The following is a 27792-nucleotide window of genomic DNA, read 5'->3' on the forward strand; positions in this document are numbered from 1 at the left end:
CGGAAGTGTTACCGGGGGAGCAGAAACCTCGTGGTGGATTGTGGGAACTCTAAACAATCATGGCGGACGCCTTCGGAGACGGATTGTTCAGCGTGTTTGACGATGAACAACAAACTACAGCGAGCAAGAAGACCCCTGCTGCTCTGACACCAGACACAGGGTGAATACTAGTTTGATTTGTGCATATTCGTTTGACAATCGGGAGGTTAGATTGAGCAGAGAGAGCCTGAACGCAGCAGCATGTCTGCATGTGTCAAACAGGACGGTGTGCTAACAGCTAGTCAGCTAGCAGCTAATGAAACATCAGATCACTCATAAAGCAGAAAGGTTGTGCTGATAAACGTTATCTAAAATGCCTTTTTGTTGTTTTATATGTAACATTTAAACCATTTTTTTGTGTGTGAGCTAGCTTCACTTTTAATGACCTGTTTGTTTTTATTTTAGAAACTATAAGTACAATAACTATAAACACAAACACATCTCTTCTTGTGAATGTGTAATCACCCAAAAAATAGAATTAAGTATACAAAAGAACATATCTTTCCCCTTCTCATCACCCTCAAAACACAGAACAAAGTGCTTTTCCTGTCATTGAATTGTCCCTTCCCCCTTTTTCCTTCTTAAATAATGAAAGAAAGACTTTATTTCGAACATATAATAAATAAAAACAGATACAAAATAATAACAAACATAACAAGAGTTATATTACCCTACCCCTTTCTCACTTCTCCTCTATTAACTCATATATCATAGAATGATAATATAATATAATATAAAAACTATCCCAGATTTATTTACATCCCAAGTTGAATATATGAACAGCATCCCAAGTTTATTTACAACCCACAAATACATCCGGAGTTAACATCCACCCAGAATATTCAGGTATACATACACTGATTAAACAAATGACATATTGTTTTCTAATTCACAGAAAGTACAAGAATATTCACTATCAATTGTCTTTTTTGCTGGATATATGCAATGCAAAATTTTAAAGGAAACTTCTTTTAACTTTATTACTAAGACAGAATTTGTCCCCAACTATTAAAATGTTCTGCCAACTAATTTATTCATAAAGTGAATTCCAAAATAATCTTCCTGGAGGCAGAGTTACAGCTTGTATGCAATTCCTTATGCATTTATTCTTGGTAATGTCGACTTCTCCTAAGGAATATACCCCTATTAAATGGATCGATCATTGAAATCTCCCTTACTGGACTTAAAGGGACTATTTGTAACTTTCAGAAATGCTTCTTAACAGCGACACCTGTGGCCGTGAAATCAACGAAAGTCAGCGTCGAGCTCGCGCTTGCTCGCTCTAAATATACCTGAACGAGCATCGCTCAAAACAGTGAGGCGACACACGTCAGCTAAAAGCACAGTATCACTCTATATTTCAGCTGCTTGGCAGTAATGTTAGCTGACCAGACGAAGGTCTCTCCATGAACATGATTTAGATCTGATCCTAGTGTTGGCTTTTCCTGCCTAAGTGCAGGCTGAAGCAGCGGGGCTCTGCAGCATGTCTCCTCTGCTCTCTCCGCCCGCAGCCGGAGAGAGCAGAGGAGACACCGGCACCCGGTCGGTAACGAGAGGGTAACGTAACTCTCTGAAGAGCTCCGTCACTTCACAAGACACGGGAAACCTCTGTTGGTCTGGAGGAACTGCAGCAGTTATTTCTGCACAAACGTCCCCTGTGCATTCACTAGATATTCTCAGAGCTAAACTAACTCTTCTGCAGTGTGTAGTGAGCGCGCGTTCACGTCTAGAGGTGGAGCGAGACAGCGAGGACGCGCGCGCATTCTGAGTGAAGGCGAGCAGGCGGCGGAGACGAGGCTCCAGCCACACGCGAGCGCGCATATGCTAACGCGCATGTGTGGCGACCCGCTACATTTATACGCTTAAAAAGTTACAAATAGTCCATTTAAGTTAACCTGTTCATGTGTAACGTTACATCAGTATTTTACGCAGGACAGGCTTAGCTAACAACAGTTCTTTCTGTGTACTGTGTGTTTGTTTTTCCCTTTTCCAGCAAAGTTATAAGTAAAAATGGCACCGACAAGGATGCTGGTCCGACTGCCCGACTCAAGAGGGAGGCATGTGAAGGTGACGCTGGAGAGGACGTGGTGTTTGGGAAGAAACCTCGAACCGACATTATCGCCGACCTAAAGTGAGATGATGATGATGATATCTTAACACCACTGTGTTTCTGTACAGGGTGCTTAGGAGCTGTCATAACTATAACTGATAACCACAATGCAAATGAGCAAATACAAAATGCAGAGTAGTGGGATCTATTACGTGTGTTAAATATAAATGCAAGAATGGTATAAATAAGAATATTTCTTGAAATGTACAGTATTAATGACTTATTAGATACTGGCTTGAGACGCTACAGCATTTGTTTTAAAGTTGCTGTGTAGGTAACAGATGTGTTGTTTACTTCAGTCTTGCAGATTTTATGCCCCAAGTGAAAGTGGAGCCAGTTGAGACTGTGGAAGGATGCTCACATGAGGTAAAGCAAATCAAAGCAAATTGATAAATGCATGACAAATAAAAGGCGTCTTCACATAGACGTGTGCACATTTCTGGAACTCTACTGGAGGGATGAATATCATTTTTCCAATAGACATTCCCTCATTTGTTTTGATGATTGTCGTGGAAAGCGCTGACTAAGATGTCACACCAAATTGGCTTCAGATCTGCCAACTGCAAAGACCACGGCATATTATTCACATCATTTACTATACCAAAGATGTATCAGTTTTTTTCTTTTGTTTGTCACGTGTCTGATTTGTCTGACTTTAAATTTCAAAGCTTTGATTGTTTAAGATTCTCTCTTCCCCTAACAGGTCGCTCTACCTGCCAGTGATGATTATAAATCACTGAAACCACGAGTGGGAAAAGCAGCCAAGGTACAATACGCCTTTAAATCAAGTATAGTACTTGTCCAATTACACTGAAATAGAGTTTTCAAACATTTATTACCTTTTAAAATGTATGGATGCTAAAAAGGCAAACTTATCTTTGGATATATTTTCTTAATTCCTAAATGGAAAATACTCCCATGTTATCATACCTTTAACACAGAGTACTGTATTACTTTACGGCAAATTCATTTACATTATATTGTGCATTGAGTACTTGTTGGATAAGGAGAGGTGTTTGTTTTGTCTTGCAGGAGTACCCTTTTGTTCTTGACCCGTTCCAGCGCGAGGCCATCTTATGTATCGACAACAACGAGTCTGTGCTCGTGTCTGCACACACCTCTGCCGGCAAGACTGTCTGTGCTGAGTGAGTAGCTTCGATAGTTGTGTTCAAAATGAATTGTTTACTGTTGAACTTGGAGCGCTACGGTCCTGTACACATATCAGACACCAGAGCATGCAGGTAAACCCAAACTACAGCAAATATAGCCTGTAGTTGATTGTCAAGTCAATAGGACTGCGTAATTGTAATTTTTAATGCCATGGACTATTGGCTTTGATGGATCTGCTGCCATATTATCTGTGTTGTGGTATGTTATTTGTGTAGCATGTGACACATTGACACATGTCATGGCACTTGTATTATTGCTGCTTTTACTCAAAGCTGCAAGTAAAAATGGAGTTTTCACAATAACAGTCAAAAGTAGTTCCGTCAAAATGTACTCTGAGTAAACATTACTACGTTACAAAGACGGTGGGTGTATATGATGATGTTGATAATGTTATATGATAGAACTATTAAATTAAAGAGCACCTTCAGGCTACAAAATAAAAGTGCATTATGTCAAAGTATACAGCAGTGAAACAATATTATGCCATAATCAAAAGTACACAAAAATATGACTTTGTTACATTAAAGAGAGTAAAAGTGATGTGTCATTTCCACCCTTGATCTCATGCTAGTAAAACAACTACTGTGACTTTATTAAAAGTGCTTGTGTTAGTCAACAGCTGTGTTCAGCTGTTAGTGATAGTTTGTTCTCAGAGAACTGGAGGTACTTAAACCTCTGTAGTGTAAGTGAGGAGGTAGTAAAATGCCCAGGTTGCCAGCAAACTAATAATCTTTTAAGCGAAACATTGGTTCAACTATTCATGTGACTTACTTTCAGTTGCATTTTGTTAACTGTGGTCGTGTCAGTCAATCTCTGTGATCCTCCTCTTGTAGATACGCCATTGCACTGGCCCTCAGAGAGAAGCAGAGAGTGATCTTCACCAGCCCCATCAAAGCCCTCTCCAACCAGAAGTACAGAGAGATGTACGAAGAGTTCCAGGATGTGGGACTGATGACTGGTGACGTCACCATCAACCCCACCGCCTCCTGCCTTGTCATGACAACTGAGGTACGGCGTCTAAAAAAAGAAGTGGAGTCATTATTAGATTTGTCAAATATCACCCCTATCTGAGGGTGTGCTGCAGGTTTTCCGTGTGCAGCTGGGGGGGGGAGTTGAAGCAGCGCTGAGAGGTTGTTGCTGACATGATAAACTGCTTTTCTCCCCAGATCCTGAGGAGCATGCTCTACCGAGGCTCTGAGATCATGAGGGAGGTGGGGTGGGTCATCTTTGACGAGATCCATTACATGAGAGATGCAGGTGAGTACAGAATACAAACGGCACGCAGACTGACCTTCAGCGTGGTGGTTTAGGAACATCGGGGCCTCCTGCAACGAAATTCACGATTGGTCCAAAACTGTTGTACAAGTCATGTACATTTAGTGTGCCTTTCTCCACATGGCAAAAACCTGAAGTCATTGCTAGTATAATGGCATTGCTGGTATCATTTGAATTGGCATATATGAGCACAGAAACTCCAACAGCTGCCACTGTCCAGTATCATGCTCTGTTGCATCCAACAGTTTAACATCACCTACTGTAAGCTATAATATTCTTCTGTCTAATATCTCTGTTACTTCTACGCCCCCCCGACCGCCTCTCATATTAGTCATGGACTGCTTCGCTTTAGAAAGACGTTTTTCAGCTTGTTTGTGTCACAATGCTCTGATGTCACATCGTTGGAATTCTTTATTATTAATATTTTCTAATTGTTTCGGGTCCTCGAATACGACTAATGCTGCTAAACTTGTTATGTTTTTGTCAACTGGTTTAGGAATAGAAGCTCCATGGTGTGACACTTTTCTTTTTCCTCTTTGGTAACATTTTTGCGAATGAAGTTTGCCCACAAACCGAGCGGTACAGGTAGCCTTTTATGTCAATTTTAGGGGCGTTTATTATGCTAATGATCAAATCTCATGAACATGCACCTGCTCCATGAACAAGCGGCATTCATCAGGTTGAAACGAGCAATTCACGAGAGTTGAAAAGGGGAGAGGGTGTTGTCCTTTGTATGCCGTACAGATTGTAAAGTTTGGTGAATCTGATTTGGACCAATTGTACGAGTAAACCTCACAGAAAAAATTAAGAATCATTTTAGATAACAACCATGTTCTTGCTTTTAACAAATGCCCTCTGTTTTCTGTGTATTTCAGAGCGTGGTGTGGTGTGGGAGGAGACCATCATTCTTCTTCCTGACAATGTGCATTACGTCTTCCTCTCAGCCACCATCCCCAACGCCAGGCAGTTTGCTGAGTGGATTTGCCACCTACATAAGCAGGTGGGATGTTGTTCTGGCATTTATGATAATCATAAGGGTTTAAGGTACCTCCTCCTGTATGTAATATGAGGAGTTGACAATTGTCCGTCTAGATGAAAGGATCAGGGCAACGTCTCTTTGTGTTTTATTACATCATTAATGAAGTGTTTCTGTCTCTCCATGTCTCTTGTAGCCGTGTCACGTAGTCTACACAGACTACCGTCCCACTCCGCTGCAACACTACGTCTTCCCTGCAGGGGGCGATGGACTCCACCTGGTTGTTGATGAGAATGTAAGGACACCTGAAACAAACTGAATTATGAAAGATATCTTTCACACCAATGACCAGGGGTCGGACCAGGGTTATCTGACCCATGTTCAACCCCTTCTTTTGTCAATTCAAACCAAGAGAGGGGGATGATAGTGACATCATCAATGTGTGCTGTAACGTAAAAAATGTCACAGAATGATGCATGTTTTTGGGATAATATGGTGTAAATTAGTATATACATCATTTTAACCTTTTGTAAAATGTTAAACTAGGAGCTTTAATGTATACAAAAACATACAGACATCATACAGTTTACAGTATCGATCAATCAACACACCTTTTTTCCTCTGCCTATCTACAATAGGCTACCCATTTATCATATATTAGACTACATGGTGCAATCTAATATAATATACATTTACAAAAGGATTATAAACTTATGTATATATTCGTATATACCTATACACTACATTGTCCCTCACTGTCCCGTCATCTACTGCTTCATTTCTTCCTCACTGCGGACGGCCAGGAGCTCCCGCACCCTGAAGTCTTGCCACATATCCGTGTTGTTCTCGTCCGCCGTTCACCTCCAATGCACCTAAACACATTCCTGCTGCCGTCACACCGTTTGTTTAACCTACCTGGGACAATTTGTGCCACGACTAGGTTTGTCCCGCCCCGGTTGTTAGTGGGTTAACCCTTCCAAACACACAATCAACGCCGGTTCGACCCTGGTTGACCCCTTGGGGTGAAAGCGAGTTGACTAATGAATCCTAAACAAGTCAGACTAGAAACAGATTACATCTGTCTTTTCTCATATTAGCCCCAAGTCAATTTTGGATGCATTCATTGGGACTAGTCTTCACATGATTAACATAACACCTGCACGTGTTTTGCTTTTCTTCAGGGAGATTTCAGAGAGGACAATTTCAACACAGCTATGCAGGTGCTGAGAGACGCAGGGGATTCTGGGGGCAGCGGAGGGGGCAAGTGGGACCCGAGAGGACGGAGAGGAGGCACCAAAGGTGTGTGTCAGTTTTTTCAAGATGAAAATGCGTTAAATGTCTTCAATTGTGTTCAAGTGTACTCACATGTACGAACTCCTCAGGTCCGTCCAGTGTGTTCAAGATAGTGAAGATGATCATGGAGAGGAACTTCCAGCCCGTCATCATCTTCAGCTTCAGCAAGAAAGAATGTGAGGCCTACGCTCTGCAGGTGGCCAAGCTGGACTTTAACACAGGTATGTTGTGTGTTTGTGCTGGCTTTCTGCATACAGGTGTGCTTTAATCACACCTCGTGTGTGTGTGTGTAATTAATTTCTCTACAAACCCATACTTGGCCTGTCACTGTGGAGATTTACAACACGGGTGGTAATTCAGCAAGTCGAGCATGACTTGGCACTATGTAATACTCCTGCAAGCCCTTGTTTAGTTTGAGTATATAATAGTCCTAGAGGTTTTGTGACATGTGTGTACAGTTAAAAGGTTTACGTCACAGCCTCGAGCCAGGAGATCGATGGCAGGTGATGTGTTTTTTGGCATGAGATCACTGCCTTTTTCTTTTTTTTTTTTGCTGAACCGAGTGAGGTCATATTTTGTGCGTCATGCTCATTGATGTAGATGAATGATTTTTGTGTTTACAAAGCAATATTTTCCAGTTTTGACAATGTAGAGTTTTGCTGACAACCTTGATTCGGAGCCCACTTACTGTACGTATCATAATCTAATGATATTTTTCTGGAGCTACAACAATAAGTCGATCAATAGAGTGCTGCAGAGATGACGTATTTTTGTAGGCCAACCAGGGAAGTTAGCATCGCCCTGGTTCCCCTCGACAAAAAGCCAATGGGGATATTTCCATTTGGTTTTGGATTATTGCAGAAAATGATCTCTGTGGCAAACAACCGTTTATTGATACTTACACGTTTTGTTCAGCAAGATAATCTCCACGAACTACACCACTGTCGCGTGAGCACGAGTATACACAACGGGGCTGTAAAAGGCGGCGTGATGACGTTTAGTAGCCTCATTTAGCAACCGCCTTTTTTAAAAACACATAAAGGCTTCAAAATTCACGGATATTTATTGATGTATTTTATATCGTAGAACAAAACGTCAAAATCTCTTAAGCTTGTGATAACCACAGACCTTGATTCAGGCATCTAACTAAAAACCCATTGACTTCCAGACGAGGGAATCGGAAGCCTTAAAATGCTAACTCATATCTGATTTTTCGGCAACTATTTCAATAACTGAATAATCATTTCAGACATTTTCTTAAGCTGTGTCTTCTCAAATATGAGAATTTGATGCTTTTCTTTGACATACATGACAGTAAACTCAATATCTTTGGGTTTTGGACTGTTGGTCAAACAAAACAACACATTTGACACCACAGGATGTGGGAAATTATAATGGGAATTTTTCACTAGATTAATTTATAATCAAAATAATTATTAGTTGCAGCCCTAAAATGTTCCGTTCTGAGACATCTGGTATGCCGGCAATTAAAAAATCCCAGCTGTTTATTCGGCCAGTAGTAAGCTCTCAAATGTCAGCTTGATATAAGCTCGCTAATACGATAAATTAAACCACATTGTTTTATTGTTGGCTGTGTTTTCACTGCATTTGTCAGCCATCAGATATAAAGTTACGCAGTCAGCGCATTTAACAATAATCATATTTGTGGTTAGAGTCAGAGTTGGTGAGCGGGATCGTCTTTGCACGCTGTAATGCCAACACAAATACATTTTTGTGACAAATTGCAGTGAGCATTAGGGAGGGGGAGTTGAAATTGGGCAAGCGAAAACCGCTCACCAAAATGCTAAAATTGTTGGCAAGCCGAGCTGAGTGAATCCTCCCCGCTGAGTGGGTGCCATGAATGTGTGGCGTATTGTGGCTGCACAGCTGGTGCTGCTGTTTGGTCCAGTGGATAAGTGAAGCTGCTTCATGAGGACACATCTCTGCACGACGGGAGATAATCCAGCAGTCGATTGCGCTTGGCTCACATCCACCTGCTTCAGGCGTTTTCAGTGAAATGAAACATGCTTATGAAATCGTACTTTGGAAACATTTTTTCTCCCTCATCTTGGTTTGTTTTCCCTGCATTTTGACATTCTTATAAATGAGGAGGTTTGTTTTAATGCTGAGCTCTTCCAGCACTGAAAGCCTTTTTTTTTTTTTTCTTCTTCTGTCGACGCTGCCAATTTTTTCATTAATATTGCAAAAAAAAGCAAAACAAATGGAAAAACTCTGCCAAAGATAATTTTTCTCATTTCCAACAGTTTCGTGTGTTTGGAGTATTTTCATGAATAGGCTGATTTTTCTTGGAAAATGTGGCAGCTGGTATCCAGTAATAGCAGGCAGATCATTTCATTAGACTGAAGAAAAAATGTTACTTGATTGAGGAAAAATCTTGGAATGGCTACAGAAATCATTACTTTTAAGTAGGGATGTCAATCGATTAATTGTCCGTAGATAATCGTGATTAATTGCAAATTAATCACACATTTTTTTATCGGTTCAAAATGGACCTTAAAGGGAGATTTGTCAAGTATTTAACGCTCTTATCAACATGGAAGTGGGCAAATATGCTGCTTTATGCAAATGTATGTATATATTTATTATTGGAAATCAATTAACAACAAAAAACAATGACAAATATTGTCCAGAAACCCTCACAGGTACTGCATTTAGCATAAAGAATACGTTCAAATCATAACAAGACAAACTGCAGCCCAACAGGCAACAACAGCTGTCAGTGTGTCAGTGTGCTGACTTGACTATGACTTACCCCAAACTGCATGTGATTATCATAAAGTGGGCATGTCTGTAAAGGGGAGACTCGTGGGTACCCATAGAACCCATTTACATTCACATATCTGGAGGTCAGAGGTCAAGGGACCCCTTTGAAAATGGCCATGCCAGTTTTTCCTCGCCAAAATGTAGTGCAAGTTTTGGAGCAAGTTTAACCTCCTTCGCGACAAGCAATGGATTCCTTAGATTTTCTAGTTTCATATGATACCAGTATATACCTTAAAATCACAAATTGCATGTTAAAGAAATTAGTGGCGTTAAAACAACTTTGTGTTAACTCGTTATTATCGCGTTAACTTTGACAGCCCTACTTTTTAGGTTTTTAAAAGTTTGCAGTTTAAAAAGATGCATGTTCTTTTCTTACTTTCTGTCTGTCATTTAGAAACTCAAAGGGACCAATTATCTCTAGCAAATAGTTGAGAAGCCAGATTGTTTAACCAGTGTGTTTGTAGGCAGGTTGTTGGTGTTATAGAGTTTCTCTGTTTGTGTGTGTAGATGGGTTATAATGAGGAGAGGGAGCCATGTGGCTCTCCTGGTTTCTCTCATTGTCAACCAGCTACTCACAATCCCCCCATCTCCTCTCTTCTACCTTTTGTACTTTGTGTTTTCTTTCTTCCTTAAAAATGTCTTCTGTTTTTATGAACACTAAAGACAGAGCCCCCCTCTCTCTCTCTCTCTCCTTTCCTGCTTTGTGCTGTGACACATCGTTTCTGGGCAGTGTTTGTGGAATGGCAGATCAGTGTTGGGAGTCAGGGGACCGGCTGGTGCCGAAACACAAACCAACTGACCCGAGTGCAGAGCTGCAGCGTCAAACACACACGTTTTGGGTCGTTTCATACAGAGACAGGTGGACATAGAGCCATATTGTGTCGTTGGGATGCTGACCTGCAGCAGTAGTAGTTCTGTGGTTGTATAGCAGCACTATTTTCGCCGCTAATGGGCAGAGCCTGAGGTTGATGAAAACCAGCAGTTTGGTCCAGAGCCAAATATTTCAGCAATTACTTAGTCACATAGTTGTGAATTTGGTTTGGATATTCATGCTCCACAGAGGATCATTTGTTGACTTAAATGAGAGCTCCGTGAAGTCAGGGGACTTGCAAGAGACGGATTTAAAAGGAATGGTGAAAATGATGCAGCAGACGTTGAGATATCTTGACCTTTTAGTCCATAAACACTCAGTCCTACATTTCATTAGACCCTCCCTAACATGTCTTTCAAACTTGACATTCCCAGTTTGCAAAGGAGGGTCTGTGCCCAAGCTTGAAGACTTCAAATGTGTCACTTTAGAAGACGTTATACAGCTGTTTTCACAGGCTGAGTAATACGCCTCATGACTAGTAAACTGATCTTCATGTGTAAAATCGGTGGAGTAACCCTTTAGTCCCTGACAAGGTACCAGATTGCCATGAAGTTTGCTGTGCTGGATTGAAGCATCTTAATGTTTTTGGCTTTTCTTTTACCATCATTGTACATACGAACCCTCCAAAGCTAAAGTGCCGATTGCCATGGAATTTACCGAGCACAATCACGCTCTTCAACAATTTCCTTTTCGGATATTCTCCGAGCTTCCCTTTTGTCCCACCCTCAGGACAAACTTGAGACTTCTGGCTCGCTGCTAGAATGGCTCCAAAGTGCATGTTAGTGTGTTTGCGGCCTCAAGGGGCCGCAAGTGGAGCTTTACACTAGACTCTTGTCTCTTGACACGTCTATATGGTAACTCCTGCTCTGTGTGATATAAAGTGGATGTTTTGGCTGTTCTAATGCAGCCATGGATTTAGCTTTTTTTACAATCGCCCCAGTGTGTGTTTGTCTGTGGTATTGCTTTGTTATTAAACCATAAACCATTAAAAATAAGTCCCGTTGGCACTGAAGTCATTTGACGTTAAAAATAAATACTGGACCATCAGACTTTGTGGAAGTCCAAGTTTCTGACTAACGCAGGCACATGAGAAGGAAGGTTTGCCAGAATGGTTTCATGAATAAAGAAAGACCTGCTGTGACTAAGTTTCCACACGGACAGCGACAGCCAAGCAGCCACAGCAAACAACCTAATGTGATTAGCACGATAATAAGACACTGGTGGTGGTGGTGGCACAGTCGGGACATTCATATACAACATAATACAATAATATAGTGTCGGTTAAATATGTGGCAACATTCAGCCTCTTGAAAGACATTGCTTGTTTTTGTAATAAAACCTCAGCTTCAATATTTTGAATCAGTCTTTAATTGAACAATATGAATATTTGTAAATATTATGGCTGCGAAATCTGATAAAATCTTGAGTTCGCACAGACTTCAATCAAATGCAGAAGCATCATTTGCTTGCTCAATCCCTGAACAGCTCTGAGAAGACGTCGTTAAGAAATGCTCCGTTTGTTTTGTTCCAGATGACGAGAAGCGTCTGGTGGAGGAAGTTTTCAGCAACGCGGTGGACTGTCTTTCAGATGAAGACAAGAAACTCCCTCAGGTGAGGAAGGACTGAAATCTGACACTCTTTGTTTCCTCACAACGTCGTGTGCTGTTTTTTTTATAACCATCCACGTTGCTCTCACTCCCGTTTTTGAACCCAGCGCTGCCACCTTGTAAAAGCCCAGAAAGAAAAAAAAAGGCCTCATCATTTAGAGTCATTTTCTGCTAAGAGATAAATGTCAACACGGGGCTGAAACACTGTGCTTCTGTTATTCTAACATGCTGAGTCACATTATGAAAACCAGCCGTGTTGAGGTAACAGTTGTTAATGGGAAGACCGCTACGGCAAGAGCAAAGGCAAAGCCAACCGTATGTCACACTTTTCCACTACGAGGGTTAGATGCTTTTTCCACTCTCTGTTTTTTCTCTGCTGCTGATTGCTGTGATCGTACGAGTGACCCGGTCACCTAAACGTTACATAACAAAATATACTACAAACGCTAATCTGCCTTTCAACGCTCTCGGTATTCCTCAGGTGGAGCATGTGCTGCCGCTGTTGAAGAGGGGGATAGGCATCCACCACGGAGGCCTTCTGCCCATCCTGAAAGAGACCATAGAGATCCTTTTCTCTGAAGGCCTGATCAAGGTACGACCGTCTCTGCATCCAGATGCTCATCGAAACACATTTATTCCTTGGACATTTAGAAGATATCCAAGGAATGTTCACCCTACGTTGTCACCAAACTAGGTTTAATATGCTTTAATTTTAACATTGTGTACATACAATATAAAAGAAACTGTATAAAAGTTAAGTAAGTTGTCATGTTGAGATGTTGTAAGGCAGCTTTTGCTTGTATTTACAAGAAAAATTTAAGATACCCTGTGCAGTTTTTGTCCACTGGTAGAGCTGTGGAGCAGTGTTTTTGTGACCTGTGTCCTGCTGCCACTTTTAGGCCATTCCACTGATCAACAGTCAGTAGCAGTAACACGCCAACAAAAGAAGGCTGCTAATGAACAAACATGGATGTAAACAATGCAACATTTAAAATGCTTCAACATAGGAATCTTCAAGCACTCACACATAGAGAGGCATGTAGAGTTTTGATCAAATTTAAATAATCACATTTTTTATCTGTTCAAAATGTACCTTTTAAAGGGAGATTTGTCAAATACTTAATACTCTTATCAACATGGGAGTGGGCAAATATGCTGCTTTATGCAAATATATGTATATATTTATTATTGGAAATCAATTAACAACACAAAACAATGACAGATATTGTCCAGAAACCCTCACAGGTACTGCATTTAACATAAAAAATATGCTCAAATCATAACATGGCACAATTAAGCCCAACAGGCAACAACAGCTGTCAGTGTGTCAGTGTGCTGACTTGACTATGACTTGCCCCAAACTGCATGTGATTATCATAAAGTGGGCATGTCTGTAAAGGGGAGACTCGTGGGTTACCCAGAGAACCCATTTTCATTCACATATCTTGAGGTCAGAGGTCAAACATGCCAGTTTTTTCTTGCTAAAATTTAGCTTAAGTTTGGAGCGTTGGTTCGGACATGGTTGGTACCAATGGAATCATCAGGTTTTTATAGTTTCATATGATACCAATATCTTCACTCTAGCTTTAAAACGGAGCCCGCTACAATCGCAAGTTGTGTTAATGTGTCAAAGAAATGACTGGTGTAAAAACAAATTTGCGTCAACACGTTATTATCCCGTTAACTTTGACAGCACTATCAAAACAATAAAAAGCCTGAAGTTTTTTTTTTTACACGTTTGGAGATTTCCTTTTTCCTTAAGAGCACCAGCGTTTGTTTAAGTGCATCCAAAGATTTGCCCTTTGAGTGGATTGACTATCTTTTTGGACTTTCTTGAGGTTTTAAGAGGAACAAAACACATTCAACATGTTTATTAGATGCACTATTCCTTCTGGTAAGAACCACTGAATGCAAACAAGACAAACAAGAAAAACTCCACAGGGACCACCTGGATCGAAAAATGACATCGTCAGAATTTTAGCGATGAGATCGTCTTAACGCTGGCTCTTTATTCTCATTTCAGGCCCTGTTTGCTACAGAGACATTCGCCATGGGCATCAACATGCCAGCTCGCACTGTGCTTTTCACCAGCGCACGCAAGTTTGATGGCAAGAATCACCGCTTTGTAAGAGCACACACACACACACACACGCACACACACACACACACACACACACACACGCACGCACACAGCTATTGTCATATAATAAGTCAATGAAGACATCTTGTCAAGAGGAAATTCTCAAAGGGAAATTTATTGGATTTTTTTTCACCCCCCCCCTTCATCCAATGTTACATGCAAAAATCTTAACAAGTACATTATGTTGTGGAACTGCAATTTCCATAGCTGTGGTTGTGGGCACACTTGAGCAGGACGATGAGCCCAAAAAGTGTAAACTAGGAATCCGTCTTTGGCAAAAGTTCCTCTGCCTTTTGAGGGGAGCTGCGAGGCGAATCTTTCTGTTACCGTGCCTTCAACCGGTAGCCAATAAAACCGTAAAACTCTCCATTAAGTGTGCTACCTCTTTAAAGCAACAGCTCTGGTCTGTGTGCAGTGTGGAGTTGTCACACAGTGTGTTCCTGTGAGGCCTTTATAAGGTCTCTGCAGCTTGCACCGCCACATAAACAGCCACGTATTGTTTATAAGAGCTGTGTGTGCGTGTGCGCCGAGCTGCCGTCACTTAGAAGCACCCTTCATCTTCACTTCATACACATGGGGTTTCCAGCTCACATACACAAAGGCTTGAGGAGAGAATGTGAGAGAGAGAGACGGAAACTGCCCTCCAAGAGGTTCATCAGGAACATCTGGTGCGTCTGATGGTGCCAAAGCTCCACGCAGGCACACTCACACATTTAAAACACACACACGATTCTCATTCCTGAAACCACTCTGTGTTTCAAATCAAGAGCTCGTCCCATGGCATCAGATCATTTCAACACAAAAATAATCTTATCTGTCTTTTTTTTTTTTTATTTCTACTGCACAAAAACCAGTAGATATGTGGATCTTAATCAGAACCACGTGTGATTTCAGAGAATAGTCCCCAGAGGCTTGTGGAAATCTGGTTCAGTGTCTTTCTCACAAGACAGTTGCATCATCCAGATTTCTATGTTAATAATGCAGATACTTGGCTACAAATACCTTGTCTATTTTTGGTTATATTCTCACTGATATGCTTTAGTTTCTCAGTAGTATCAATCTTTGTCATATCAACCAATATCACAGGCATTATTTCTTCTTAATGTCTTGTGTGTTTTCATGTGGTCTAGATTACATCAGGTGAGTACATCCAGATGTCTGGACGAGCCGGTAGGAGAGGAATGGACGACAGGGGAATTGTTATTTTCATGGTGGACGAGAAGATGAGTCCAGCTGTGGGCAAACAGCTGCTCAAGGTACCGTGAATATGGCTGCTGTTTCTTTTTTAGTTAAGGTTATATTTTTTTTCTGAATGCAACTGCTAGTCATCAATCACATCTTTTGCAAACCTCTTCAGTGCTGTCTACACATTCTTCCGTTAGAAGAATAGTCCCAACTAATCGCATCAATGAAACACATTTCCTTCGCTGTCCAGCTGAGAATTTGTGTGAACAATTACATGGAAATTGTCTGAAGTGACTCTTAAGTTGTTCCTCTTTATGGAATCGTCGGGGCCATTTGGTGCTCCGTCAAAAAAAGCTCAACAACACACACAGTCACTTTGGAAGCCAGAAGTCTCTCAGTCTTTTGTCTTTGATTTGACACATTTATAGCTGCTATAAATATGTAGCTGCATAGCTTTTTGAAAGATGTTGTGTTAATGTAAAACTGTTTGTTGGCTCTGTCGCGGTGCTTAACTCCCACGGCTTCATATCCGTATTTCTAGAGGTCGTGATTGCAAAATTCCTCTGTGTTCAATTTGGGTAAAGTGACTTCATTTATTCTGTTATGTTTCTATTTATTCTGTCTGGTTTTGATTGTGTCGTGCAGGGCTCAGCAGACCCGTTGAACAGTGCCTTCCACCTGACCTACAACATGGTGCTCAACCTGCTGCGTGTGGAGGAGATCAACCCAGAGTACATGCTGGAGAAGTCTTTCTACCAGTTCCAACACTACAGGGCTTTGCCTGGTGTTGTGGAGAGTAAGCACGTTTCCATATTTACTACAGCACACTCCAGGCTGATATCTGTATACGCGATTAGCAGAATGTATTTCAGATTGTTGCCGAGGCGAAAAAGCTGTCAGAGATGAATCTTACTTGACAGCTTCCCAGAGGCTGTATTTCATGTTATGTTTTATATTTCATCATATAGAAATGATAAAACAAACACAGTTTTGACTGTTGTGACTTCAAGTTGAAGTCACATCTTTCATTATTAGATGCCTGCTATGAATTATTTTCCAATGTCAAGAGGTTGATGTGCAGAAACATTCACTGGAAGATGCCCTGTCCTGTAGTGGCCTAGTTGTAGTTTGAACTTTAATCCTATTGCTGTTTTTTTCTGTGCAGAAATTAAGAAGTACGAGGAGCAGTACCACAACATCGAGATTCCCAATGAAGAAGCTGTGCTCACTTACTATAAAATCAGACAGCAGATGGCCAAACTGGGTAAAGACATACAAGAGTTCATCCACAAACCCAAATACTGCTTGCCCTTCTTGCAGCCTGGACGACTCGTCAAGGTAGAGCTCCACAAACACACACACACACACACACACTCACAGTTTGTCGACAGGACGATGATTATTGATTTCAACATGTCATTTAATGGCTCTTTGTTTCGGTTCTCACAGGTAAAAAATGAAGACGCTGACTTTGGCTGGGGAGTTGTTGTCAACTTTTGCAAGAAGTCGAACGTGAAGGTAAGTCGGTGTCACACGTATGTGAGTGTATTTACATGTGGCTGTGACTAATTTCCATTTCCCCATTTTAGACCAGTACAGACTCGGAGCCGCTGTATGTGGTGGAGGTTTTGGTCCACTGTAGTAAGGACAGCGTTAAAGATGCTGCGACTGAGGCTGCTAAACCTGCTGCTCCGGGGGAGACTGGAGAGATGCAGGTGGGTGCAACAAACACACACATAAGTGCACATTACATACTGTCTCTGTAGTTAGGGTGGTTATATCTAATTGTTTTCATCCAGGTGGTCCCAGTGGTGCTCCATCTCTTGACGTCCATCAGCTCGGTTCGCCTTTACATCCCCAAAGACCTGAGGCCATTTGACAACAGACAGCTCATGCTGAAGTCTATACAGGTAACAAAAATGCCGCCCATGTTGAAATAAAGATATTGAAACTGGTAGAATTCTCAAATCATTGTGTAAATTGTTGCTCTTTCTTTTCCCTCCAAACATTTTTTTGTCTGCAGGAGGTGCAGAAACGTTTCCCAGATGGCGTCCCTCTGCTCGACCCCGTAGATGACATGGGCATCAAAGACCCCGCGCTGAAGAAAGTCATTCAGAAAGTGGAGGCCTTTGAGCACCGCATGTACTCCCACCCCCTGCACAGCGACCCCAACTTGGAGTCTGTGTATTCCCTCTGTGAGAAGAAAGCTCTGGTGAGAAAACTGTTTGTCTTTCAGTTTGTGGGAGAGTTTAAAAGTCAGCCATAGAAAACGCCGCTAAATGTCAAACCTTTACTGAAACCATTGAACGACAGAGTTACCACAGGTGTGTTTTGTTACTATTGAAATATGAAAACTTTTATCTTCCCTTTTTATCTACATTGGTACCTTTTTGTTAGATTGCAAACCGTGACCTTCCATTGTCTTTTCCTGCCAGACAGGTCGGCTTTGGCCGCATATACTCATGCCGACAAACACAGGAAGAAAGCAAGAACATTAGTCCTACAGGGCCTCACCCTCAGTTATAGGTCAGATAACAGAAAACGTTGTCGTCACATCACATCGAGCGAGGGGAAAAACATTGTTCCAGAAAAGTATTAAAACAAAAACAAAAAAACATACCTGCAATTGTAGAGAAAAGAAACATTCACAAGGTCTCCAGCTTAAATGTTCTCTGTGCCTGTGTAACACCATGAGCAAAGTCACTAAATGCTGTACGCTATTCAACATGGACTCAACGGTGAACTCTAGCAGAGCAAGCTTAACAGCAGCCCTGCTATACACGTGTCTCGAAACTCTTTTACTTATCAGATTCATGCATAAAATTAAGTCAAATATTAGCTTTAAAACATAAAAATATCAACACATTCAGTTTTCACTTTTTAAAGGTCACCTGTATAGCAACAAGGCTGAATTTCTGTTTCACATTTCATGACCGTCCATCCAATAGTTGAGACATTTCACTCAAAATCACAAATGTCAACCTCATGGTGGCACTCAGAGGAAAAGTCAGAGGATCACCAAAGTCCAGAACCAGGGATGTCTGTACAACATTTCAAACATTTCCTCAAATAGTTGTTGAGATATTTCAGTTGGGACCAAAGTGGTGGACTGAGCGTCATCTATTGACACCACATCGTGCTGCTAACACGGCTTAAAAAAACACCAAAAGTAAAACGGAGCAAAGAAAATCTGTACCTCCCAAGGACAAAAAGAAGTAGAGCTAGTGGATAAGAGCTAGTGCTAATGCACATTAGGGAGTGTCAGACAAAAATAGGGAATATAGTGACTATTATACGTGTACCTTTTCAAAATAAAATAATACATCTGATCCACATACGAAGATGTTATAATGTCCTGTTCCATAATTTAGCACAACAACATGCACATTAATGCACCTGTGTGCTCTGCTTTATAGAAGGATCAAGTCCGACTGTTCAGTTCAATTCAGTACAGCTTCACTTAGTTCATATTGGGGGAGAGTGATAGATGCAAAACATCCAGATTGGCTTTAGCAGCGAGGGGGGAAAAAAATCAAACCAGATCATGTTTGACAATTTGCATAAACAATTACATCCCTCTGTTTTGTGTGTGTGTGTGTGGGGTAAAATGATGGGCAGTTTACACTGGATTCCTTTGTTTGATTGGCAGTGTAAGAGAATAACCTGCTCCTCTATTGGCATTTTTCATCAGCTAATCCTCAATCTCATTTCTGCAGCTGACCTCCGCTTATTTTGTTCAAGTCTCAACTCATCACACTTAACACACACCACATCATGGCTGTCAAAGTCATGATGCCATGACTAAAAGCTACAACAGTATTCATTTCGATACTTGTTTTTTTGTGGCGCACAAGCATCAGAGAGTCTAAACGACACAGCTTTCGCGTGCACTTGTGGAAGGTTCCTTTATTATCTCACACGCAGCCACCGGTTCGGAGAAATCAGGCTACGATTCCTCCGAATTCTTTGAGGAACAAGCCATTCTGGTGAAACCTCTTTGTGCGTGTGTTTGCTTCTTTGGCTCTGCGGCGTGTTGTAATCATGAGGGGTAAAGGTTAAAGTGGATAATGGACATCGCTGAGGACAGATAAGCAGGCAGATGAACATCTGTTGGCAGATAACTCAGATATTTTCACTCCTCTATGAATGTTTTCAAATGATCTCATGCACAAAACAGCTGGTGGTATCAGTGATTTTTGTGTTTTCTAGAAACCCTGGGAGAGCTCCTCCGAGTTTACATCAGGTAAAGGTTTAACAGTACATATGTGTGTTGTTTTAGATCCTAGCAGACGTTCGAACGGCCAAGCGAGAGCTGAAGAAAGCTCGGACCGTCCTGCAGATGGACAAGCTGAAGTGCAGGAAGAGAGTTCTGCGACGCCTCGGCTTCGCCAGCCCGTCTGATGTCATCGAGATGAAAGGGCGAGTCGCCTGTGAAATTAGCAGGTAGGGTAGCAAAAGTGTTTTTGTTTACTGATAAAGTGTGGCTTCTGAAATGATGAGTGAGCCCCTTTTTAAAGCCAGTTGACTCGGCTGTCATTTTAGCCTATAGACTAATTCGGCAGCTGACATACACTGTTATTAGGGCTGGGCGATATGACCAAAATCTGCTATATCGATATATTATTTTATATATCGATAACGATATATATCATGATATATAGCATGCTTTCTGGTAAGTCAATAAATAAAGAATTAAAGAATAGTCTATAACCACATGGTAAAGCCTATTCTTGTATACTCCTGTCCTGTGTGATTTTAAATACTTGACGAATGAAAAAGTATTTTCATATTTAATTGAGACCTTTAGTGCAAAATGAACAGAACAGTTTCAAGTGTAGATAAAAATAAATATGTTCCATATACACACCATTTGTTAATCGCATTGAACCGAGTGGTAATGTAAAGTGTGATGTAAAAACAAAACCGCAATCTACAAATTATATTCCCTCAAAATATTTCACATCAGATTTTCCTGCGAACATTTGAGTTAGTATGTGCTTCTTATCAATTTAGACGACGTAATTGTGTATCACGATATCTCAATGTATGATTTCATCACGATACGATTCCATTGAAAGACGACAGATAATCATATTGAATTATCGCCCATCCCTAACCGTTATTACTGCGTAGGCTGAGTGGAAATGAACGCGTTGACACTGACAAGGAAAGCAGAGATATTTGGGTTAATTATGACGGGCAGATGCCTCGTCCAACAGATGATGGTCGTCTGTGTGAATCTGGAGGTTATTCAGTCTTAAAGCACTAGTCTGAATTTGTTTATGACAGGCTTTGGGGGGGGGGGAAACAAGAGCTTCTGTCCAACCGGCAGTCTGAATGTGAAACTGCTACGTGAATAAGCTGATTAATGAAACATGAGGATTTGATAATTTAGGAGAGATTTAGGAAAGTCAAATTGATTTCATGGAGCAGAGCTTTGTGGCTTCTACTTTACTCTCAGTTTGTTACTTGAGCAGCTGATGACAGAACAGAAAAGACATCCAGCCGGATGGTAAAACCAGTCTTAGTTGAGAAGAATAATAGATTATTACCTTTATTTTAAAGCCGTTTGCAACATATAACCAGTTCTACAGGATCTGCTGGACAGATGTCTTGGCAAAATCACTTTAAAAAGTGAAATCCTTTACATATATTGCGATGTTATACGCAGGTTTAATGTACGCAAAGTGCCGCCGCAGTGATTTTGGCTTGTCTACTTCTACCTTCAGCCTGAATTTGTCTGATTATTGACGCGAGGGACGGTGACTCTGGATCTTATGTGGTGAAATGTTACATGTATTGTTGTTGTAGGGAAAGCGTGAGTCCTGTCAGGGTTGAAATATGAGTACATCTGCTCTCACCTGTCCTTACTTGCTCTAACACCCACGCCACATATCTGCATTGTTTTGAGAGAACAAGGAAGAGATATAGTTTCATTTTGATGAAGTAATAAAATATCATTTAATAATTCTTCTTCCAGTGCCGACGAGCTCCTGCTGACGGAGATGGTGTTCAACGGTCTCTTCAACAATCTGACGGTGGAACAAGCCACCGCCCTGCTGTCCTGCTTTGTCTTCCAGGAGAATGTACGTACAAACACATCTAATTCCTCTTATTTCTCCATACAAACAGATATTGAGCCTTTTTGCCAAGCACTGAGATAAACAGCTGATTCCCCCATTTCCCACCACATTCGAGCTCCGGTCGCATTCTTGGCCTCTTCCCCCCCTGCTCTGCAACCAAAACAGAAACCTGAGGTTGATGTGTGTTTGTCTTTGCCCAATGGAGCCTGTTTTCTCTCAATGAGGCGCTTTAACAAACCTTTTCTTTGGCTCTACATCGGCTCAGTCCTCGGAGCGACAGAAACAGATTTCTGTCTAAAGAGGGGTCTGTCAGAGAGCGGACGACGACAAGCAGCTGTCATGTTAATACACCGCTACAGGACCGCTGTGTGTGTGTACAGCTGCCGTCTGTCATTAAAGAGCACCTGCTGCTAGTTTAACTTTAACCATCCAACCTGTGTGTGTTTTCTACAGCACTGATGACATTAAAGTGCTAAAGTGACCCTGCTTCAATCGATGATTAAACAATATTAACCAGTCCAGGAAGGAGTCATTCACTCACCTCACAATGTGGACTTGAATATCCTCCTACATGCCCTTTTCACAGCCGTCATCATGACATGTAATTGCAGAGTAAACGCAGGTGTAATTAATAACGTTAATTATGGCCCTGATCCATTGAGGTGTGCCAGGGCTCTGCTATTGTGCTTGCTGGCTCTGACGGGAATGGCTGTGACACACTAAATAGAAAGGGGGCCATAATTAATTTGATCAATTACAGCTGTGTTTACCGATTAGCGATGCCACGTCATGATTTTGTAGCAATAAAATTGATAGTTTTGTTACCAAAGATGAGCAGGATCAAGCGTTTGACTGTCAGCAGCCTCATTCTTCTCATTTTAGTGTTGCTTACTGTTTGAAAACCCAAAGAGAAGGTAGAGGGAATCCGTTTTGCTCGGGGGGAGAGTAGATTCTTCTCAAACATGCCTTTTATATTTGAAGTTTGAAACACAGCCTACAAAACAAACGTTCTAATGTTTGCTATCACGACATTAATGATGTTGTTTTTGCCCTCCAGGCCAGCGAGATGCCAAAACTGACTGAACAACTAGCAGCTCCCTTGAGACAAATGCAGGTGAGACGACGTTAAAACAGTCTGAATCGAACAATTAGTTTCTTAATCGATAAAAAGTTTGAATTTGGTGGAAATGTGAATGCTCTTGTTTTTTGTCCAGGAGTGTGCAAAGCGCATAGCCAAAGTTTCTGCAGACGCCAAGCTGGATATTGACGAGGAGACGTATCTAGGCCAGTTTAAGCCTCACCTCATGGATGTGGTGTACGCCTGGGCCAACGGCGCCACGTTTGCCCAAATCTGCAAGATGACGGACGTCTTTGAAGGTGCGTCATTCATATTAATATCCAACAGACACGACAGGAGGTTAAAATACAGGTGTTGAACTTTTCCTTAAGTCCTTAACTTGATCATTTGAAATTTTGTTGTACGTTGTACTACATTAATTTGACAGCTACAGTTACTTTTCAGATTTAGATTTAACTTAAAAATGCATAATTAAGTATTATAACACAATGCATTATTAGAGATTAAACCAGTAGTTCCAGGAAAGCAGTGTCTAGTTGGGGCTCCTTGGTCACGTTTCAGATGTTTGAGTTGTTATCAGTTAAAACAAAGAGTGAATTCCCCTCAAAACTTCTCCGATGATTTCATTTCAAGAATTGCTCAAGGCCCAAAAGGGCAAAATTATGCAATATTTCACAATAAAGCTGAGCTCACAGTTCGAGGATCAAAGAGGGGAAATGAGTCATTATTTCCCCAAAAAATCCAAGATTACAGAAAAGTCTGAAAAAATGATTACAAATTTGAGTATCAGGACTATTTTTTATTCTTTCAAAATACCAAAAAGTATAAAAAGAAGTTCAACCCAGCTCCACCTCAACCAGCTAAAACACATTAATGCATCATTAATAACAATCTAATGATGTAAGTTATAATATATCAGTCACAGGGGGGCATTTTTCTGCAGATCGAGTGCTTTTACGTTTAATACTTTTAAGTATATTTTGCTGAAAACGTTCTGTACTTTTAATCAAAGGATCGGACTACCTCTTCCACCACCCCGCCGAGGAACAACATGGCCTTTATAAATCCATTTCACCTTTTGATTTCTTCACCATCACATTGCTGTATGCAGTTGGCTGCTAGAGGCTCATTTATTGATTTATTAGGTGTGGATTTTAACTGAACCAAGTCCAGCAGTCTCCTCACAGTTTCTGTCTCTGACTCCCAACAATGAGCTCAGCTGTAAAACATCACATATCTTCATAATGACGAAAGTAACGTCGAATTGAGAAACTCTGGAGGGAGTATCGGGTGTGCTTGTGTGTGTCGGCGAAGGAGGGAGACGGAGAATTGATGATACTTGTAAACTAACACTTCATTTAACAGGCCTGTCATTTAACTAATCATTGTCTGGGAGTCTTTTCACAATTTAAACCAAAGTAGATATTAATAGAATAATCATTGATTCATTTATTATTGGAAACGTAACTCTGTGTGTTTGCCTGTTTACAAATTGCACATACTAATGGACTCTCTAGGCACCGATCACAGTTAATAGGACTTAATTAATTGGAAGTGTACAAAATGAACACGTCTCCTCATCATTAGTACCTTACAGACCAGTAAGGAGTGAAACTACATGCCTCCAAGATGTCCTTATTCTGCCATCGACGGTTCAGTATGAATTAATGCTGGGTTGGATTTTAAAACAATAGATTAAAACACACTAAACACTGTGTGTGTATTTGCGTCTGTCTCGTGTAGGGAGCATCATCCGCTGCATGCGTCGTCTGGAGGAGGTCCTGAGACAGATGTGTTCTGCAGCCAAGGCCATCGGCAACACCGAACTGGAGAACAAGTTTGCTGAAGGTAAGAAACATCATGGTGTTATTAAAGCTGAAATGATTCAACTTTTTTTTTATCATTAGCTGGTTTTCTTAGCCTTCTATGATACTTAGCTGTCTATCTTTCATTTCATTCGTAATTAAAATAATCATTAGTTGCAGTCCTAATTGCTCCACAACCTTTAAAGGTACAGTGTGTAGGATTTGGTGGCATCTATAGTGGTGTGGTTGCAGATTGCAACCATCTGAGTACCCCTCCTCTCACTCCTCCCTTTCCAGGACTGTGGTAACGTGAGCCGCCGAGTGCAAAACCGTGGTAACGCCGTCCGCCTCGCTCAGAGGCCATCCTTAACATAATAACACTACTTTAGGAGCAACAGAAGTCAGACGGCGGCTGGCGTTACCACGGTTTTGCACTCTGCCTCTCACGTTACTGCAGTTTCAGAAGCGTGTCAGAGAACTACGGTGGCCTTCAGGTAACGTAAAAACACGAAAGGCTCTCGCTAGTCAGTGTTTGGTTTGTCCGTTCTGTAGAAACATGGCGGAGCAACATGGTGGACTCTACGTAGATGTAAACGGCTCACTCTAAGCTAACGATTCCTAGTTTCAGGTGATTATACACTAATGAAAACATAGTTATGAATATTATATTCTGCTAATAGATCCCCCTAAATCCTACACACTGTTTCTTTAAGTAAGTTTTAGACGTGATTTAAAAATACCGTCATCATCCTACAGTCTGTAAAAAGGACTGCATTCATACCAGTTCTTCTTGACTTAAAGGTGAAGCACTACTGAAACAAGCATCTGTGAATACTGAAATTAAACAGTTTTAAATGCTTATTTCCTCTTAATTTCTGTCTCTGCAGGAATAACGAAGATCAAGAGAGACATTGTATTTGCTGCCAGTCTCTACCTATAATGACCTTCCAGCTTTCCAACACATGACGGGGCAGCACTGGAGGAGAAATGCTGTTTTTGACCCTTTAGTTATGATCAACCCCCCGATGGAGCTCTTGGCCTTCCATTTTCTGTTTTGTTTTCTAGTCTCACATTTGTCAAACTGGGCTCAAATATTGTGCCAGTTATTCCCAAAAATGTTAAATTGGCTTTGATTTATTCGTCCTTCAGATCACTTTTCTGATCATTTTTATTCATCACGAAAAATGTACCTGAACTTTGTAATGTCCTGTTGAGTCGGTGAGAATTGCATTACATAAACGACTGAGTATCATTATAGATCATTTTAGGTGAATGCGTCTGCGTGGACAGAATACATTGAACAATTCATGCTTTTATTGTTTTTTGCTTACATGAGTAGTGGTTCATAATGAGGAAAGTAAACAAGTCATGCTTTCATTTTATATGACGGCTCATGACATAATACATCAAAACACTTGCGTTTCCTTTCTGTTCATGTTAATAAGTAAAATGGCTTTATTTCTCCTTTTCTTATTTTAGACATTTGTACATATTTGCAACATTTTTTTTCAATAAAAGTCTGTATGTTGATTTTGTTTTTTTACATACAGATTATACAAAAATTACATTGTTGTTTTTATTAGTTCTTAGATACACAGGGAGCCCTGATAGCAGCAGTAGCAGTCCAGCAAAGGCAACACAGGACTTAAACTGACCGTCGGGCTCTTCAACTCTCTAACCAAACATGATATAAGTCGAGCTTCCTCCTCGACGATATTGGGTTAGACGGTTGGAGAGGAAGACGGCAGTGGCCTGGAGTCAGCAGCTCTACATGTTGAAGCAGCGTTGCCCCTCTGGGCTGGGATCAGCTTTAGTCTCCAGCACTTGAGAAGCAAACATTCCTCTTTTGATTAGCCCTTTAATTAACACTGGACCTAAGGCAACATAGACTCTATAGCCGTCTCTCTGGGTGCTGGAGGCGACGTAAAAGCTGATCCTAAACCAGATCCTTGAGCAGACTGACTCCAAGTCAGGAAAAGCACAAAGCAAGGTTACATTCACAGGTTTCCAACCCTCCTCTCTCTCCCCAGCAGTGGTCATACCCTTTAGTGGGCGCGTGCAGTGAAGTCTTCCCACCAGCTCAGTAGATAGATACATGCCTACTGGTTCATGTCTTTACAGAATCTCTAGCCCCTAACCTACATCGGTCTCAGTCACTTAAAGCTTATCTACAAGGCTTGGACAGGTCGTCACCGCTGCTTTCCTTCCAGATGGAGAACAACTATAAAAGTCTTAAAATCTGAACAAGCCCGATGCACAGTCATCCACTGGCTTACTCGAAGTAAGAATCAACTATAAGTCCATGCAGGGTATTGGTTGAGTATTTGCATGAGATGGAAAGGCTAGAGAGCTGGGATCCTGGGTGTGCGTTTGGACAGAACACAGAGGTGTCGTCCTCCACCTCTCGGCTTAGCTTAGTTGGGACTCTCAAAGTGGTTTCCGTTGGTCGGGGTCTCCTGCAGGGTCGTGTGTGGGATGTCGGCCTCTTTATGGGCGTCTACGCGTGGCTTGAAAAAGTCAGACACGCAGAAGACCTACAGGAAGAGAAGAGAGTAAGCATGTGAGGCTGAATTTACATCTGTGCGTTGTTTAAAAGAAACATCATTCAAGGAAGGGTGATCGGTAACTTTAGAATAGTTCCACATTTTGAGAAATACGCTTCTGCTTTCTTGCAAAGTCAGATGAAGAGATCGATATAATTCATGTCTGTATGATAAATATGAAGCTACATCCAGGATGGTTAGCTTAGAATAAAGCTAGCCTGGCTCTCCGTGTCATGGGTATGTCATAAATCATAATATAGTATGCCTTAAAAAAAGCAACAAAAAAAAAAAAGTCATAGTATAGTGTGCCATAAAAATATTTTTAAAAATCCATAATATATTATGCTATAAAAATGTCCTAATATAGTATGCCATAATATGCCATTAAAAATGTTTAAAAAGTCATAGTACTGTACAGTATGTCATAAAAAATGTCATTAGTATGCCATAAAAAAATCATAAAAAAGTCATAGTATAGTATATTCCAAAAAAATGTCATAAAAAAATAATAAATGTAATATAAGTCATTAAAATATAGTATTGTATGTCACAAAAAAAAGGCAAAGAAGTCATAATATAGAATAAAGCTTTACAGCCTCAGCCGGGCATAGCAGGCACAAGTTATGACAGCTGTTCTGGAGCAGTTGGAGATCCTCACCGATGCAACACAGTCGGTAAAATTATAATTCTTCTTCATCACTGTTCTTCTCATTGACAAGTCTAGGGAGTGGTGAAGCGGTCACAGCTATCGATATGCAAAACGGATGTTTAAGGGTGTTTCTTCATCCGTTCATGCTGTTTCCCCCTGCTTCCAGTCTTCATACTATGCTAAG

At 41.0% G+C, this 27792-nt stretch overlaps 2 protein-coding genes across 3 annotated transcripts in view; one reads left to right on the forward strand and one right to left on the reverse strand.

The window, feature by feature from the left end:
• Positions 1-25979, forward strand: mtrex (Mtr4 exosome RNA helicase). Its single transcript, XM_074617510.1, has 27 exons — positions 1-160; positions 2033-2170; positions 2449-2515; positions 2853-2915; positions 3182-3294; positions 4153-4327; positions 4486-4576; positions 5470-5594; positions 5767-5865; positions 6752-6869; positions 6953-7084; positions 12050-12129; positions 12607-12717; positions 14149-14250; positions 15396-15521; positions 16096-16246; positions 16616-16788; positions 16900-16968; positions 17040-17165; positions 17250-17360; positions 17474-17662; positions 19730-19893; positions 21431-21536; positions 22591-22647; positions 22748-22910; positions 24355-24459; positions 25304-25979. Exons 1-27 carry the CDS (start codon positions 60-62, stop codon positions 25354-25356), a joined length of 3108 nt encoding a protein of 1035 aa, XP_074473611.1. The 5' UTR covers positions 1-59; the 3' UTR covers positions 25357-25979.
• Positions 25711-27792, reverse strand: part of plpp1a (phospholipid phosphatase 1a) — a 14364-nt gene continuing 12282 nt past the window's right edge. For both annotated transcript variants that reach the window (XM_074617518.1, XM_074617516.1), the window contains exon 6: positions 25711-26950. In XM_074617518.1, the coding sequence (XP_074473619.1) occupies positions 26831-26950 (120 nt within the window). In that variant the 3' untranslated portion in view covers positions 25711-26830. The remainder of the gene's footprint in view (positions 26951-27792) is intronic.

This window comes from Sebastes fasciatus, chromosome 19, assembly GCF_043250625.1.
Source record: "Sebastes fasciatus isolate fSebFas1 chromosome 19, fSebFas1.pri, whole genome shotgun sequence".
In the NCBI taxonomy this organism is placed as follows: domain Eukaryota; kingdom Metazoa; phylum Chordata; class Actinopteri; order Perciformes; family Sebastidae; genus Sebastes; species Sebastes fasciatus.